The sequence below is a fragment of the Struthio camelus genome, chromosome 2, assembly GCF_040807025.1.
Source record: "Struthio camelus isolate bStrCam1 chromosome 2, bStrCam1.hap1, whole genome shotgun sequence".
NCBI classification, from domain to species: domain Eukaryota; kingdom Metazoa; phylum Chordata; class Aves; order Struthioniformes; family Struthionidae; genus Struthio; species Struthio camelus.
Window position 1 is genome coordinate 15,894,370 of NC_090943.1, and position 14,866 is coordinate 15,909,235.

Here is a 14,866-nt window from a genome sequence, read left to right on the forward strand (position 1 = left end):
AGGGAAAGCTTTTGCTTCCAGCAACACAAATCCTCTGTGATTTAGCATCACAGGCTTGTTTGTACGCATGTATTTGAGAAGGAGTTGTAGCAGGTAGCTCCCTGACAAGGAGAAAGCAAGCTGTGCCTGCTCTTCCTCTGTGCAGACAAACCGGGGGTGAGGGCCAAGGATTTTGCACGGTTCCTTGTGCGAGTTCGGCATCAGGAACCGGCCCATCCACAGCCAAGGGACTGGGCAAAGCAAAGGAAGAGGCCTTGGTGTGACATGCTCCCCCCCACAATGATGGCCTTGGCCCGTGTACCTGCCTACACTGAAGCAGCTACGTGACCCGAGAGTCTTATTTCACTGACCAGCCTTGCGCTGACCACCCACGGGATGGGGGAAACGCTGCCTGGGTCCTGCTCCCGCTGCCTGCCACTGCGGTGCTCCAAGCCCCAACAGCCGCCCCCCTGCTCCCAACAGCACCCGCTGCCCGACCTCCCCAGCAGGCACCAACACCGCCGGCCACAACCTCCCCCAGGCCACCAAACCCCTGTGACCACCCACCGTGGACTCGGGACATCAAACTCCTCCCCATCACCGAACTCCCCTGACCACCAAACCCGCAGACTATTATACTCCCGCTGGCCACCAACTTCCCCCGGGCCACGAACTCCCACCGGCCACCAACTCCCACCGGCCACCAACCTTCCCGGCCCGGGGCCCGCCGCCTGCCCCCGCCCCGTTGCAGTGCTCCGCGCCTCCGGAGCGGGGAGGCCGCTCCGCCGCCCCGCCCGCCGCCGCTGCGCGCCGGGGCAGGCGCCGAGCAGGTGGCCGCAGGCAGCGGGCATCGCCGCGGCATGTGAGCGGCGCGGCCTGCCGCCTGGCCGCGCTCCCGCCGAGGAAGCAGCCACCCGCCGCCCCTGCCCTGCCCTCCCCTCGCCGGGCGCCCAGGCAGGCGCGTCCGCGGCGGCGGCGGCGGCGGCGGCCGGGGGCTGAGCGCCGCGCCCCGCCGGGGGGCGGCCGTGGCGGAGGGCGGAGAGGAGGAGGAGGAGGAGGAGGAAGGCTGCACGGGGCCGGAGGGACCCGGGAGCCCCCCGGCCGCGCAGGATGAAAGTCACCGTGTGCTTCGGGCGGACGCGGGTGGTCGTGCCCTGCGGGGACGGGAACATGAAAGTTTTCAACCTCATCCAGCAAGCGGTGACCCGGTACAAGAAGGCGATCGCCAAGGTGAGGGGCGCGGGAGCGGCGCCCGCGATCAATATGGCGCTTCCCGGAGCGGAGCGGAGCCGAGCGGGGCGGGAGGAGGCGAGGGCAGAGGTCCGCGCTGCCCCGGCTGCGCCGGCGCCGGGGTTGGGGTCGGGGCAGGGGCTGGGGTCGGGGCGGCCGGCGCCGGCCCCCGGGAGGGCGCGTGTGCCCGGCGCCGCCGCGGGGAGCCGCAGGGGCGGGAGGCGCCGCGGGGCGGCGGGCGGCGAGCGCGGCCCCGGCGCGGCTGCCCGCGGCCGCGGGGCCCTGGCGGGCCGCGGGGCCCTTTGTTCGCGGCGGCGGCGGCGGCGGGCCGCGGCTGTGCCCCGCGGCCGCGGGCCGGGCGGGGGCTGCCGCCGAGGGCTGGAAATCCAGCCCCAGGCTTCCCGGCCGCGCCAGGCCCGGGCGGGACGGGACGGGACGGGACGGGGGAGGGCGGCTGCCGCCGGCTTTCGACGAGCGGTGCCGGGAGCCGCCGCAGGGTCGCGGGGCCCCGCGGCGGCGGAGCGGGGCGCGCCCGGCCGCGCAGGCTCCGCGTCGCGCCGAGAGGGGAGCGGAGCGGAGCGGCGGGCAGGCCCGGCCCGGGGCGCCCCGCCGGAGCGGGACCGGGCGCCTGCCCCGGCCCGCGGCAGCGCGGATCCCCGTGGCCGCCCGTGTCGGCCTCGGCCAGCCCCATGTTGAAATGTCTGTGGGTGTGCAGGCTTCCCTTCCCTCGGCGGTTTGGTGGGGCTGCTGCTGCTCTCTCTCTCTCTCTTTTTTTTTTTTTATTACTTTCCAGTTGTTGCTGCAAACTTCTTTCCCATCAACCTGCTTATTAGGACAATATGGAAGTTGTTCAGTGAAGTTTTAATCGGTGTCCCTTCCCCTGTTTTCTCTCCCTAATTCATTCAGAGAGTTGAGTTTTTTTGTGGGTTTTATCTTTTTTTTTTTCTTTCTAACTTTCTTTACACTTTTTAACGTGGAAGATTTGATTTGGCAAATACTGACTTCAAGACTCACTGAGATTGTACCTTATAGCTGAAAGAATATTGTGATTAGTATTGGCTGGCTTGAAAAGACTTGCAATAAAACTTTTACTATTATTTTCCTCTGAAAGAACCTCTGGTTTCTGTGAGGAGAAAGGTAACTAGAATTCCCACCCCCCTCTTTACTTTACTCCTGAATAATGTGATTTTGCAGAAGAAAAAAAGAATTCTCAATATATTTTTATTACTCCTGTTGTAGCACAGTTGTGTACTGGCTGGAGAAAGAGTAAAATGATTTACTAAGATATGGCCATGTGTGCATTTACTTATTTATACAGTGCAGTTAACGTGCATGGCAGCAATCTGCATGCAAGTATGAGACAGTGGCCGGAAGTATCTTTTGGGTTAAGGGCTTCAGTAAATTGTAACAGCTTGGGAGAGTGCTAAATGCTTAGCTGCACCTTCGGATGAAAAGTGTTTGCAGGACTAGTTCTTCAGTGTTACAACACTGATAAAACTAATTATACTATGTCTTGAGTTCCAAAAGTGTGACCCACGAGGGATAACCATGTGGCACTGGATTGCACTCATGTTTCCAGCAGTTAAATTGTGTTAAATGATGGCAGTAATATTGTTAAGAATGGAAGTGATTGCAGTGGTGAACACAAGAGCAACATATTTTAGTCACCGGAAAAATGTTATGTGGTTGCAAGCGGTACGGGTGTGTTCAGCAGCGAGGTGGTCCACCTGTGGAAAGAAACAAAAAATCAAGATGCAACTCTTCTTGTGACATGCTGAAGTATTTACTGCAAAGACTATTTGTAGGGTTGCATTCTGACTTTGACCTTCCCCTAGTCCCCAAAGTTCTTGTTCGTGGGTTTTAAATGACACAGTTGTTTTATTTACTATTATTTATATGGTGGTTGTGCTATATGCCACTGGTATGGACGCGAGGTAGCTGTAATTACTGAGATTGTTTCTATTATATGGAAACGCTGTGGCTGAAAACAGTAGCAGAGTCCACAGGCATTTCTTTGGGTATATTACGCAGTCACTGTCAAACCTTACTTCTAACTTAAATTCACTGGAAGTTTCCCATGGAGATGTGTTGGTAGTCAGGAGCTGAATCCTCAGTGTCTCACAAGTAAATGTATAGTGATGTTTCCTTTGCTCATTGTAGATTAACATGGTAAGTTTATGGTTTTAATGATAGAATTTCATAGCTATTATTATCTTTTTATCATAGTTTGATGGTTTCTTTCTACATTAATGCAGCAACTGAGCAAATCTTCGCTTCAGAAAGAGATGGAGAGGAGACAAAGTAATTCGTATACTGAAAGAGTAAAGGCACACATGCATGTAGGGTCTGGCAGCTGTTATCAAGCTGACATTGAAATCTACTTAACTTCAACTATAATGTTACGGAAAAAAACATATCTGGTGGAAGACTATTCAGAATACTTTAATTAAGTTGATGGTTTTCATACTTGCAAAAAGAGCATTGTTTCTCGCTCTGCAAAAATGAGTGTGTTTACTTTATGTGCTGACAGCAATTCCTTCAGCAGGACTACCTGAAGCATATTGGAAGGACTGACAATTCCCTTCTTAGATTGCTTCTTGCTTTGTCATGATTTTCAGTTTATGATTAGCAATAAGGGAGCTGCATGGAGAGTGCTTCTGATGTACCTACATAACGATGATGGGAAAGCATGGGATTAGGTTTGCAGAGCACCATAGGCAAGTCACATGAGAGTTTGACCTCAGTTTGAATTTTTCTGACTTGATATTATTTAGACAGAATGGAAAAAAGGGTGAGAATGGAAAAAAAGACCTATGGAAAATGATCCAAATAACAGTAAAGTTCTCCTCCCTGTAAAATTTAAAGACTGTTAAAAAACATATGGGTAGCATGCCCAGTTACTCTAGTTACTGCAGTTAATTGTGGATGCAATTGCCTTTGATTAGGGTTCATAAATGAAGGGCAATTGCATAAATAAGAATAACTTATTAATAGGACGGACTATGCTTCAAGGTTGATCTGTGTATATGGGAAGTCTTTCTGCTCTTTGAGTTTTATTCAAAGATAAGCTTTCAATCTGAAATGTGACCAATTTTTTTTTCCCTACTTGGTTTTGTGGGGAAAAAACAAGAGAGCAATCTGCCTCCTACGCCAAATAAATCTCTCATTTTCAGTCATGTCTGAAAAGTCCACCTTCTCCAGGAGGACTGGATTCAGCAAAAATTGATCACACTGAAGTCTTGCTTGCAGAGTGGCTTTACTTACTAGTAAGGCTAGATTTGTGTGACTGGACTGGTTGACTGGACCTCTGACATAACTTCTGCAGTGAGTACTAAGCAAGTACAGTTTGTTCAGGTGGCAACTGGCCTGAGAACTGCTAGGTGCATTTTTCATACCCTGCCTGTGTCAAAACCTTTGTTGGTTTTGGTTTTTTGTAGTTCTGCTCATGGTTTCCCATCAGTTAGTCTGACAATAGAAAAATGCCAGAGGAAAAAATGAGAGCGAATTTTGACGGGCAGTCAGCCACACCTGGTTTTCTTAATGTTAATTGGAAGAAATTATGGGGTATCCCAAAAGGGAATAGTCAGGCAATTGAGAAGAAACATGTTTATCAAATGGTTCACTATAAATGAATATACAACTGTGGAAAATAGTCAAAGAACTGATGTATGTTGGAATGTATCAAGTAAGCTTTTTGCAAAAAGAATAAATTCTGCATTATGTAGTTTTGGTTTTGTCTGGTTGTATTCAGAGTTGACTTTTTTTTTTTTTTGTAATTTTCTACTGACACTGTGATCTTGGTGTGCTTTGGATTTTGGAAGATGCTATAAGCATTTGACTTTTTTGTTCCTTTTTATTTCTTACAAATATACATAAACAACCATAAGTAATAGGGAGGTATTATTTGGGTATTGGGTATGTATTTGGGTTTTTTCTTTACGGAGGTGTCTTTGTTCAATGTAAACGGGCATAATAAATTTGAATGAGGGATTCATGTATTCATGGACCTACAGGGACCTTTATGATTGTTCAGTCTGTTGTCCTAAATATCACAGACTTAGACCCTGCACAAAACTCTGATTTTCTAGTGAAAATAAGTAAATCTAAGAATTTTCCTTTTGCTGTCAAAAAAGATTAAGATAGCTCTTTTGAAACTGCTTTCCTTTCCCTTCCCCCTCACCAAAAAGTTGTGGGAGATTAAATGTTTGAGGGATATTGTGATATCATATGGAACAATGCTTGAATTGTTAATTTTAAAACCACAGTATGTTACTATTTGTGAAAAGTAATTGTAATCTATTCTTTGATAGCATTTGAAGGAAGTTGCTGATAAGAGACTAGAACTCAAAGAAAAAAAAATGTTGGTCATGCAAGCAAATGTAACAAGTGTCAAATGACCACATTCTCACTTAATTTGTGCAAACAAAGATTAGGCCTCCCAAAGTCTAAAGCTCTGTCTCTTTGGAAGATTTGAGGTTCAGTAGCAGGGAAGTACAGAGGGAAGGCTGTAGTCTTAGTGCATATGTGCAGCTTTTCTTTTCTCTTTTAAATTTTTCCAATGCCAGCTAACTGGGACTTTCCACAAAGATTATTTGCTCAAAAATCAATTCCGGAAAGAGAAGGTTGTCTTTCAGATACACAGCAATACCTTTATGTTCTGCAGGGCAAACAGTTGTACGTTTGCTTGTAAGCATGTCACTAGGGTAGAGATTAAAGGTCCTAATATGCGTTGGAGGTTACCCAGGCATGGGTCAGCCTGAAAATCCACTAATTTTACCTGGATTTTATATTGGTCTCAGTGTTCTCTGTGTTCAAGACCGGCCTTTAGCTTTAAAGCACAGGCTTAGCTGGTTCCTCCGCAGTACTTGTGCTAGGATATAGCACTGTGCTGGGCTATTCCTTTAGAGTCTTAATGAAAACACACATTGTCAGTAATGACTAAATTTAGCAAAAATATGATTTAAAAAAAAGACTTTTTTTTTTTGGTCTATATAAATCTTCAGCCTGTTTTAAAGTTAAGGAGACACATTATAGGCTACTTGCAGAATGCTTAGGATCCCTGTCCCCCAGAAAATCCCTTTCACCCTTGCTACTCCAGTGTCCAGCCTCTTACTTCTAGCAGACAGCATGAGGATGAAGTCTCTCTGCTCAGAATTTAGTATTTGCTGTGTAGCATTAAAAGTTTCACCTGAAATCAACTGGGCAAATTAAGTTTCTCTGCTGCTGCCAGTAGTTTTCTCAAACCAGCCCGTGCCCTCTTTGCTGAAGTTAGTTTCCGAACAGCAGCAAAAAAACCCAGCCGACTGTTCACTTCACACTGCTGCAGCTTGGTAAAAGCTATAAACAGCAGTAAAGAGCTTCTAGCGCAAGGAGGAGAAATACTGAAATGACTTGTAGTGGATTCATGTTTAGAAAGCTGTTGTGTGATTCTCCAGGCTGGAGAGTTAATGCTGAAAATGCAAGGTTATGTTTTGCATATAGGCTTAGCTCCTTCTACTCACTGTAGAAAACTTCCTTCTTAATCTTTCTTCTCCAGCTCACCCTTTAAATTTTTTAGCTGTGTTTTCAGTCTAATAGTTTGGCATGTTTTCCTGTACTTGCCCTTATATATGAATGCAGCTGATTTTTAAAGGGTTATGTGAGAAGTTACAGGGTGAAAATAGAGTGTAGTGGCCCCCTCAGAAGTCCCTGGTGTCAGGACAGGGCTGCACAGAGGATCCTGTTGAAGGACGAGCTCCAGTCTGGGAGGTGGGTGGCTTCAGAGCCGTGCTACACCCGCGGCAGGGCTGTTCTGAGGGCTTTCCTGCAGGCCAGGTCTCGCTCTGCACTGCACAAGGACAACCTTGTCTCCAGAGGGCCTTGGAGCCACGCTGATGTTGTACCCTCTGTGAGTCCTACTGCTGATGTGTTTCTCTAATAGGCTTGCCAAGGGGTCTCTTCCCTGCTGCCAGGGTGGATATGAAGCTGTTATTTGAGCAAACAGGGCAAATGCTATTTTCAGATTAATCAAGGATAATAAAGAAGTGTGTGTGTGGGGGGGGACACTGAGTTTGGTAGTGGAGAGCACCTGCTTATTAAGATGAGCATAAAAAGTGGACAGCATTTAAGTCCTTTAAATTCCAATGTATTTTTAATAAAGGATGTACGTGGTACCAGCTTGTATTGCTTATGTGAGCAGTACCTATCTTAAGCCAGATGAGATGCTTCATTATTTTAAGTTTGTTATTATGTGGCTTCTAAATATTTAAACATTACTCATGATGATAGAAATGGTGTGTGTTTGTGGAAGAATGATTTGAGAGTGATTTTGCATTGAATAAACACACTCTGTTCAACCTCTATGGTCAGTTCCTGCAGCTCTGAGAAAAAATTGTGGAAGGGTCTGTGAAAGTGCTCAGCGTAATACATAAATAAGTACTGTAAGCAACCTGGGGTTCAGTGAGTTGCCAGCCTTTCGTGTTTTGGGTGATAGCCTTCAAGCAGTGGAAAACCGTCTGATTCTCATAGGTTTCTTTTGTATTTTGACTTTGGTTGTAATGGTTGCGGATGTTCTGTTGTAAAACCACCACTGGAAGTAACGCTTTCTCAGTTGTGCTAGACTATGACATCTTTTGGTCAAGGCACATTTAAGCTGGTAGAATAAGATGGAGTAACTAGGGGGGGAAACATCAATGATATTAGTTGTACAGAATATGGTTCATGTAGCTTTAAAATAATTTCCTGCTTCTTCAAAGGAAAATAAACCTTATAATCGAAATATAGACTGAACGGCTAAAACACGCAACGATGCTGAATCAATGCTTATGCGTACTGAAAGTAAAGTGGAACTCTTCTACCGTAAATCCAGAGTATAGCACAGATGTTCTCACTCAGAAGTATTTTGTGAACAGTAAGAAAATAGAGCAGAGCAGAAAGTATTAAAAAATTCTGCAAGATGCTTTGGGGCATCTGTGCTTTATTTTTTCTTCTTTTTAATATAAATTATATATTTTCCTTGTTTCATTTATGTCATTTTATTGTAATGCTCAGCAAGTTTGGTAATGGAAGATTTAAAAAAATAAATAAACTGCCTTTGAACTAAATTACATAATCCAATGGTACTATTTAAAAAAAAAGAAAAAAAATACTCGAGAGCTGTCAAGGACAGAGAAAGTACTGTCAAAAGGCTGATATTACTAGTGAAAATGAAATGAATCAAATTCCAAATTCAGTATGCATTTTAAACTAGCAGTGAATATTAGTGTGTTTTTGTTTCTAAGGGTCCTCAAATTAGTTGTGCTTATCATAATATTCAGCAGTGTCAAATTTTCATTTTTTTTTCTACAGGTAGCCTTAGTTATTTTTTCAAATCGGTTCCAGATATCTATTAAATCAGAAATAAACTTTATCATTTTTTTTCAGTATTTCCTTTTTTGTTGTTGCTATTTAAACTGGGCAGCAGATACATCAGGGTAGCTTACTTTCTGGTTCAGTTTCTTTTTGTAAAATGATAGGGATGTAGTCAACATAAAGAGAAACCTACCCCTACTAACACTGGAAAGTCTTGGACTAGATCCCATTTGCTTTGTTTGCATGTAGACCTGCTTGCACAGTGCGTAGGAGTTTTTTCATGTATCTTTCTGAAGGTTCTTGCTTGTTGACTGTAACAGCAAGTATGCGTGTGTGCTTGGAGGATGATACAGAGCATCTTCTAAGTTAAATTAAATTGTGACCTTACCGCTGCAAGAAATGTCCTGTGAGACAAGGGCTTCCACAGACACTTGCATCAGCCAAAGCACCTGCACAGCAAGGTATGGAGGGGTACCGAGCTCATGGACATCAATTTGAATTGAAGCCTCTCTCTGCTTTTCAGGGCTGGGGTCTGAAATAGAAGGGAAAAGCCATAAATGACGAGCGTTTCAAAGTGAGGGGCTGCAGGTCTTGCACGATGGGGATTTGGTTGTGGGCTGACCTCCACTGTCAAAGACCAGAGCAGCGACCGGTGTCTTGCAGGGAAAATAGGAGTTTGCGTGGAAGCAAGACAGTAAAGGGATAAGTAATGTAAAATACTGATAAATACAAAGAGCTGAGGATGGAAAGAAACAGTGCCCCGGAGGTAAACAGTCATTTTAGCAGGAGGATGAGAATATGGCCTCAGTGACGCAATGGATGTCATTCAAAATGCTCTCTTTTTAAAAATGAACTGGTGGAAGTTGTTATAGGAAGCTTCCCTTTTTGGGTATTAAATTTAGTGAAAGTAACGAATCTGTGATTTAGTAAGAAAAATAAACACCATTTTGGAAAAGTGATGTCACATTTGCGGACATACTTTCCACATTCTGTCATGCTTAGCCTGGTGCTGATGCAGCAGAATTTTGAGCCCTGTGCAAGAGGAGTGAGCTGGTTCTTCGTTAGCGGTTTGCTTTATAAGTGGCCACGTTTCTAGGATTTGTGTTCTAGGTATGCATGTCTTCACTGAACCAGAGACTCAAAACGGCAATTTAAAATGTTTCTGGTATTCCTGTTGAGTTAATAATTGGAGAAAAAAAGAAAAGAAAAGTTATGTGGGCATAAAATATTTTAAATGGAGATAGGACTTTTGGGAGTGTGTATGTGTTTGTGTGCACACCCACTTATGTGTTTTCATCTGTTTGAAGAAATTTAGCCACACTTACTAAATGAAAAAGTAGTTTCACCTTACCCTTACTTTTCTGCATGCGCTTTCAAAGTTCTTGGGTTACTCTATCTTCCCTTAGGCAAAGGCCTCATAATGGTTTTTCTTTTCGATTAAATGTCAGAAGCAATATCCTTCTTGTGAGAAACTTGCAGAGATACAGCTCTTTATGCATGTAATGAGAAGAACTACTTTGTTTCAAGTTTTGAAAGCCTTTCTGAAGAGAAAGGAGCAGAATGTTATGAAATGGGGAAAAAATGGTTTTATGTGATGCTGGGGTTTCTTGAGACCAGCTAGCCTGAAAGTTTTGCTGCTCTAGCAACTTAAGTGACAGTTTAAAAAAACTGGAAGCTTCAGAGCCTTTAGCTTCTTTAATAAACCACTAAAAGGAATAACAAGGCTTGATTTAATTTGATCTCCTCAAGAACCTGTTGTACCGAATGTTATTTGCGTTTTTTAAGCGTGCATTTGTTTGCGCTGTCGGTTTCTTCTCTTTTGCCTTCCTGTGAAGACTGCTTGCCTGCAGCTGGCAGCGGTGGGAAAGCGGCCAGGTACCAGCTACTGAAGGAAGGAGGCTTTTCACAGCCCCAGTTGCAGCGGCCAGCCTCTCCCGGTGAATGAGCATTTAACCTCGGGGCCGAGTGCAACCGCCAAAGACAAGGAGCAGACGCATTTTACCCCACTTGAATTTGGCTCCGTCTTCTGGCAGTACCAAGCTGCTGGAAAACTCTTAGCCTGAAGTATTAGGCTATGCTGAAGGTTAAAAATAGTATGCCATTGTAACAATTCAGCTAGTTATGGAAGAGTCATCTTCATAAGTCTTATTTGTTCTGCGATAAAAGCCAGAAACATTTAACATAGAGAAATGAGCGTTAGGGTAAAAAGAGTTATTTTGCTGTTTCGTGAGGGAGACCGTAGGAGCCCTGTGGGACGAGCCCTGCCCTGCGTGCTGCAGCAGAGCTGCGTCTGCGCCCGGTTATGGAAATGGCTGGCCCGGGCTGAGCCGCCCGCTTGCGTCTCCTCGAGGCTGCTCGGAGGCGCGTGCAGGAGGCTCGGGGCTGGGGCTGCCTGGCGGGTCGGGATCAGGGCGAGGGAGTGCCCTCCGTCACTCCTTTCTCTCTCCGACAAGGCTGCTGCTGTTGCTGCTATGCTGTAGGGCAAAGGCAACCCGGGACAGGGGGAAAGAGCAAAAACCAGCAGCGGTATTTTCTCTGCTGTCCCCAAACTTAGTCAAACTGAGGGTCCTTTCTTCTGGTACTGGTGCAAGTTTAGGGCATTGGTTACAAATCTTAAACTGAATACTCTGTTTTGGCATTAAGAATGCTAGTCCTTGCTTTGCAAGCTAAAGCTATTTAAGAAGGTAAGTTAAATAATTTCCACTCTTGCTGAACTTTCCTAACAGCTGCTCTTCAGATCAATAACCTTAATTACCGCACATAATTGCTTTTTCAAGCTTTTCTTCAAACAAAACATAGCACAAGTAAATACTGCCTATAAACATTTTAGAAAATTTGAAGTCTGAAGAAAGAAATTGCAAGAAAAAGTTGCCTAGGTGAAATAAAAGAGCTTTTAAATTTGCAGTCATTTGATAGTGCTGGGTCTGTTATAGTGCAGCCAGTGAACGTGATTTTAAACATCTATAACTGTGCATGCGATCTGTTTGCTAATTCTCGTCATATTTTTAGTGAAAAGCTTTAATGTTTTCTAGACTTAGCCAACTTGGTCTAAAAAGAAAACGTTATACTCCACATGTAAAACGGCACATTTCACTCGTGGTTATATTAGGCAATGGAGTAGTCTCAGCCCAAGCTTAGCAATCACTCAAGAACATAATGCTTTGGTAAACTAAAGCCAGATGTTAATATGCGTAAAATGGTATTGTAATCAATGTTTTACAAATCTCTCCTCTGTTAACATAGCTGTTTGAGGTAAATTCCCGATGACCCTTTGTTGCTTTGACTTCACCACGAAATAGTTACTGAAGCCCCCATGCTGAACTGCAAGCCACAGATAGCAAGTATCTAGTATTGTATCTTTATGAGTCTGTAAACGATTTAACTGAAAAGGCTCCTGATCCTAAGCCTGCTCCCTGTGAAAGTAAGAGCAAGTTTCCTTTGCTAGGTGGAATTCCCTAGCGGGAGAAGGAAAGCAGCAGTGAAGGAGAGTTAGCTTATAAGAAAAGCTAATTTGTGCTGAGTTAAATATTCTTTTGATATTTGACGATGAAGTAATTAGTTTGGGTGAACTGCTGTTTACCTTTTAGGATTTAGAGAAGTCTAAACAAGCTGCTGAAGGGAACTGTGTCATAAATCTACTGCTGAAATATTTTTTGACAATAGCATATTTCAGACAGACAAAATATGCTTTTTGTGGTGTTATTTTTCGAGTGGCCTGTGACTGCTGGGAGAAGTGCTGAGCTAAGCGATTAAGGGAAGGTTTGGCGAGTAGGCTCATGGTTTTCCCGTGGGCCATACAGGGTGATCCGATAGAGCCGGGTGGGAGTCCCCTTTCTGAGAACGCCCTGGAGGTGCCTGTTTGATTGCTTATGCATGCATGCTACGCTACTGACTTTTTAAAAAATACGTGGTTCAGTATTTACTATAGCTGTCTGCTGTACTTGAGTCCAGTTTGCTGCAGGAAATGGCCTGCTTTTTTCTAAATTAACTCAATTTCATAACTCAGTTCTTGCTCAGTCTCATAGTAGGACCAAGTAAAAAGGAGGATTTCTTTTTTATTTTATCTGAAAATTATTGAAGTGTTCTGAATTTGTAAATAATAATAGCTAATCCTATACAAATCCTGCTTTATGGGTGTTCTGTGTTTGATTAGACTGTATACTGTGTCTTTGATTAGGCAGAGATAGTGTATGAAGACTACTCCAATTTTAGATACTTTCACAAGTTGCTTCTAATTAAGTCAGTCCATTGTGTGTCACCCACTTGCTCCAAAATGTGTGTGAAGTTGTGAAACGGACGGTCCATAGAGTATGGATCAAAGACCTGCTCGTGGCTGAATCAAGAGTGCCTTCTGACTATACAATAGAAGTGTGTAGTTTTTTCCTGTTCATCTTGGAATATGAATATACATGCAAATTTTTTTTTTTTTTGGGGGGGGGGGGCATTGTAGAAATTGGTATTTGTCGATTGCTTCTTCAGCAGTTAAACAACACGGGCTTATGTCAGTCCCACTGAAGTTTAGGACATTTAAAGTCAAACACTGATCTCACAGATGCCAAGATTTCTCTTACTTATTTCAACTCCGTAGCTCCCTTCTCCCTCCCCCCAAATAAGTAGTTCTACAAATTCAATGTGGTATGTAAAAGCTAAGTTGTGGAGTTCTCCTCCTTCGTCCTCCACCATCTTTATATGTAATTTGTTCGACGGAACAAATCACTACACCTGTCACCAGACTCCTTCAGAAAGTGGACCAAAGCCCTGCGATTAAGCCCTCTTAACATCTGTTGAGGATATGCCAGCAGCAGGACAAGTCTTTTCATTAGCTCTATTGGTTTGGAAGTGTTGTTAGGTAGAGAAGGGAGAAATGCAATACCAGATTGATTTTGAAATAAGCGTAATCTAAATACACGGTAGGAAAAAGTGATACTTAGAAGTTACCACTTTAGATCTTTTTTTAAAACATGGAATTTCATGCATGCTGTGCTCAGTAGAGCAGAACTACTAATTAAAACTCCAGTTTCCATTTTATTACATTGTAGGTCATTTTAATGGTGATCATATTTAGCTGGTACTTCATATCACTTTTCAAGTAATCTTAAAGACAGAAACAGATGGTAATGAAATGGAAAAACAATAGGCAAATTTGTCCTTTTCATGTATGAACCTACTAATGTCATACATGTTAGACATTCATTCCTTTCTTGCAATGCCTTGTGCAACTCCAGACATTAACCTTCATAGTGAGCAATTGAAAGGTATAGAATAATAATATAAAGTTATTGAATTTTGAAAATATATTTGTGTACACATAAGTTGAAGAAAAATGTTCAAGGTAATAATTATACATTTCCAGAGCTCCTGGGTATGTTTTCACTCATAGAGGTCAGTCTGCATACATGTTGTTAATGAAGACCAGAGTGTTTTGTGTCCCTTCACTGAGTTAATAATTCACTAAATTGGCTTTAATTTTCAAATTAGTGTGTCCATAGAGAATTTTGATGTGACTTTGCTAATAAGTTTGTAAAAGTGAATTGTGGGGTGCTTTTTTGTGGAAAAATAGTCCTTACTCTGTTCTGAAAAAATTTGCAAATGCAGAGGAATCTCAAGTGTAGAAATATGTATAGGTATAAATGAATAGAGGAGACTATAAATACAATGGTTAGGACTTAAGAAAACAGTTGTAGTGTTTTTTCAGTTTATTTCAGAAGCATCAGGTGAATCCTGTTGTGAAGGCATAGGAAATGTCTAGTTAGTGCACAGCACCTCCAGTGCTGTGATGTGAAAAGGGAGATATAGCTATTGATGCCTTGCTTGAGCCCCACAGTATTTTTCAGGTGTGAAATAGGAGCGCAGAGCAGGAAAGGAATTTTTTTAATTGCTGCTCTTCCAAACTGACCGCACATTAATTGAAAAGTTGTTTCATTGTATTCCAAATACAGTTAAATGTATGCCTGACAGAAAATGGCCATATTCAACTGAGAACAGTATTGTATATTCCCCTAGCTTATTCTCTATGAGGACCTTGTTAACTGTATTTCACAACAGCCCTGTGCATGGGGTTATTCCAGCAAGTGGGCACTTACACAAGGTCCTTCTGTGGTTTTCTCTGCATCTTTGTGTTACCTTAGGAAAGAGGAGAAGTACTGCGCTGTACTGGTTGTCTGTGCTGCAGTAAGAAACTGTGGTGGGCGGTTAGTTATACGTGAGCTAGCTTTAGTCTGGTAGTTTGAGCAGAAATGCAACAACTGATGTGATTTAGCAGTTGGTTGATGACCTCTGGTCCCTGTGATGGACCATGTAAGTTTTTAGAGCAGTGCAATTAGAAGAC

General features: G+C 43.7%; 1 protein-coding gene across 26 annotated transcripts in view; it reads left to right on the forward strand.

Annotated features, from left to right (window-relative positions):
• The first annotated feature begins 1,003 nt into the window (after positions 1 to 1,003).
• Positions 1,004 to 14,866, forward strand: part of PARD3 (par-3 family cell polarity regulator) — a 468,531-nt gene continuing 454,668 nt past the window's right edge. For 22 of the 26 annotated variants that reach the window (XM_068934363.1, XM_068934372.1, XM_068934368.1 and 19 more), the window contains exon 1: positions 1,011 to 1,209. In XM_068934363.1, the coding sequence (XP_068790464.1) occupies positions 1,090 to 1,209 (120 nt within the window). In that variant the 5' untranslated portion in view covers positions 1,011 to 1,089. Of the gene's footprint in view, positions 1,210 to 14,866 lie in introns of all 26 variants that reach the window. The other 4 variants (XM_068934384.1, XM_068934389.1, XM_068934381.1 and 1 more) reach the window with 2 other exon arrangements.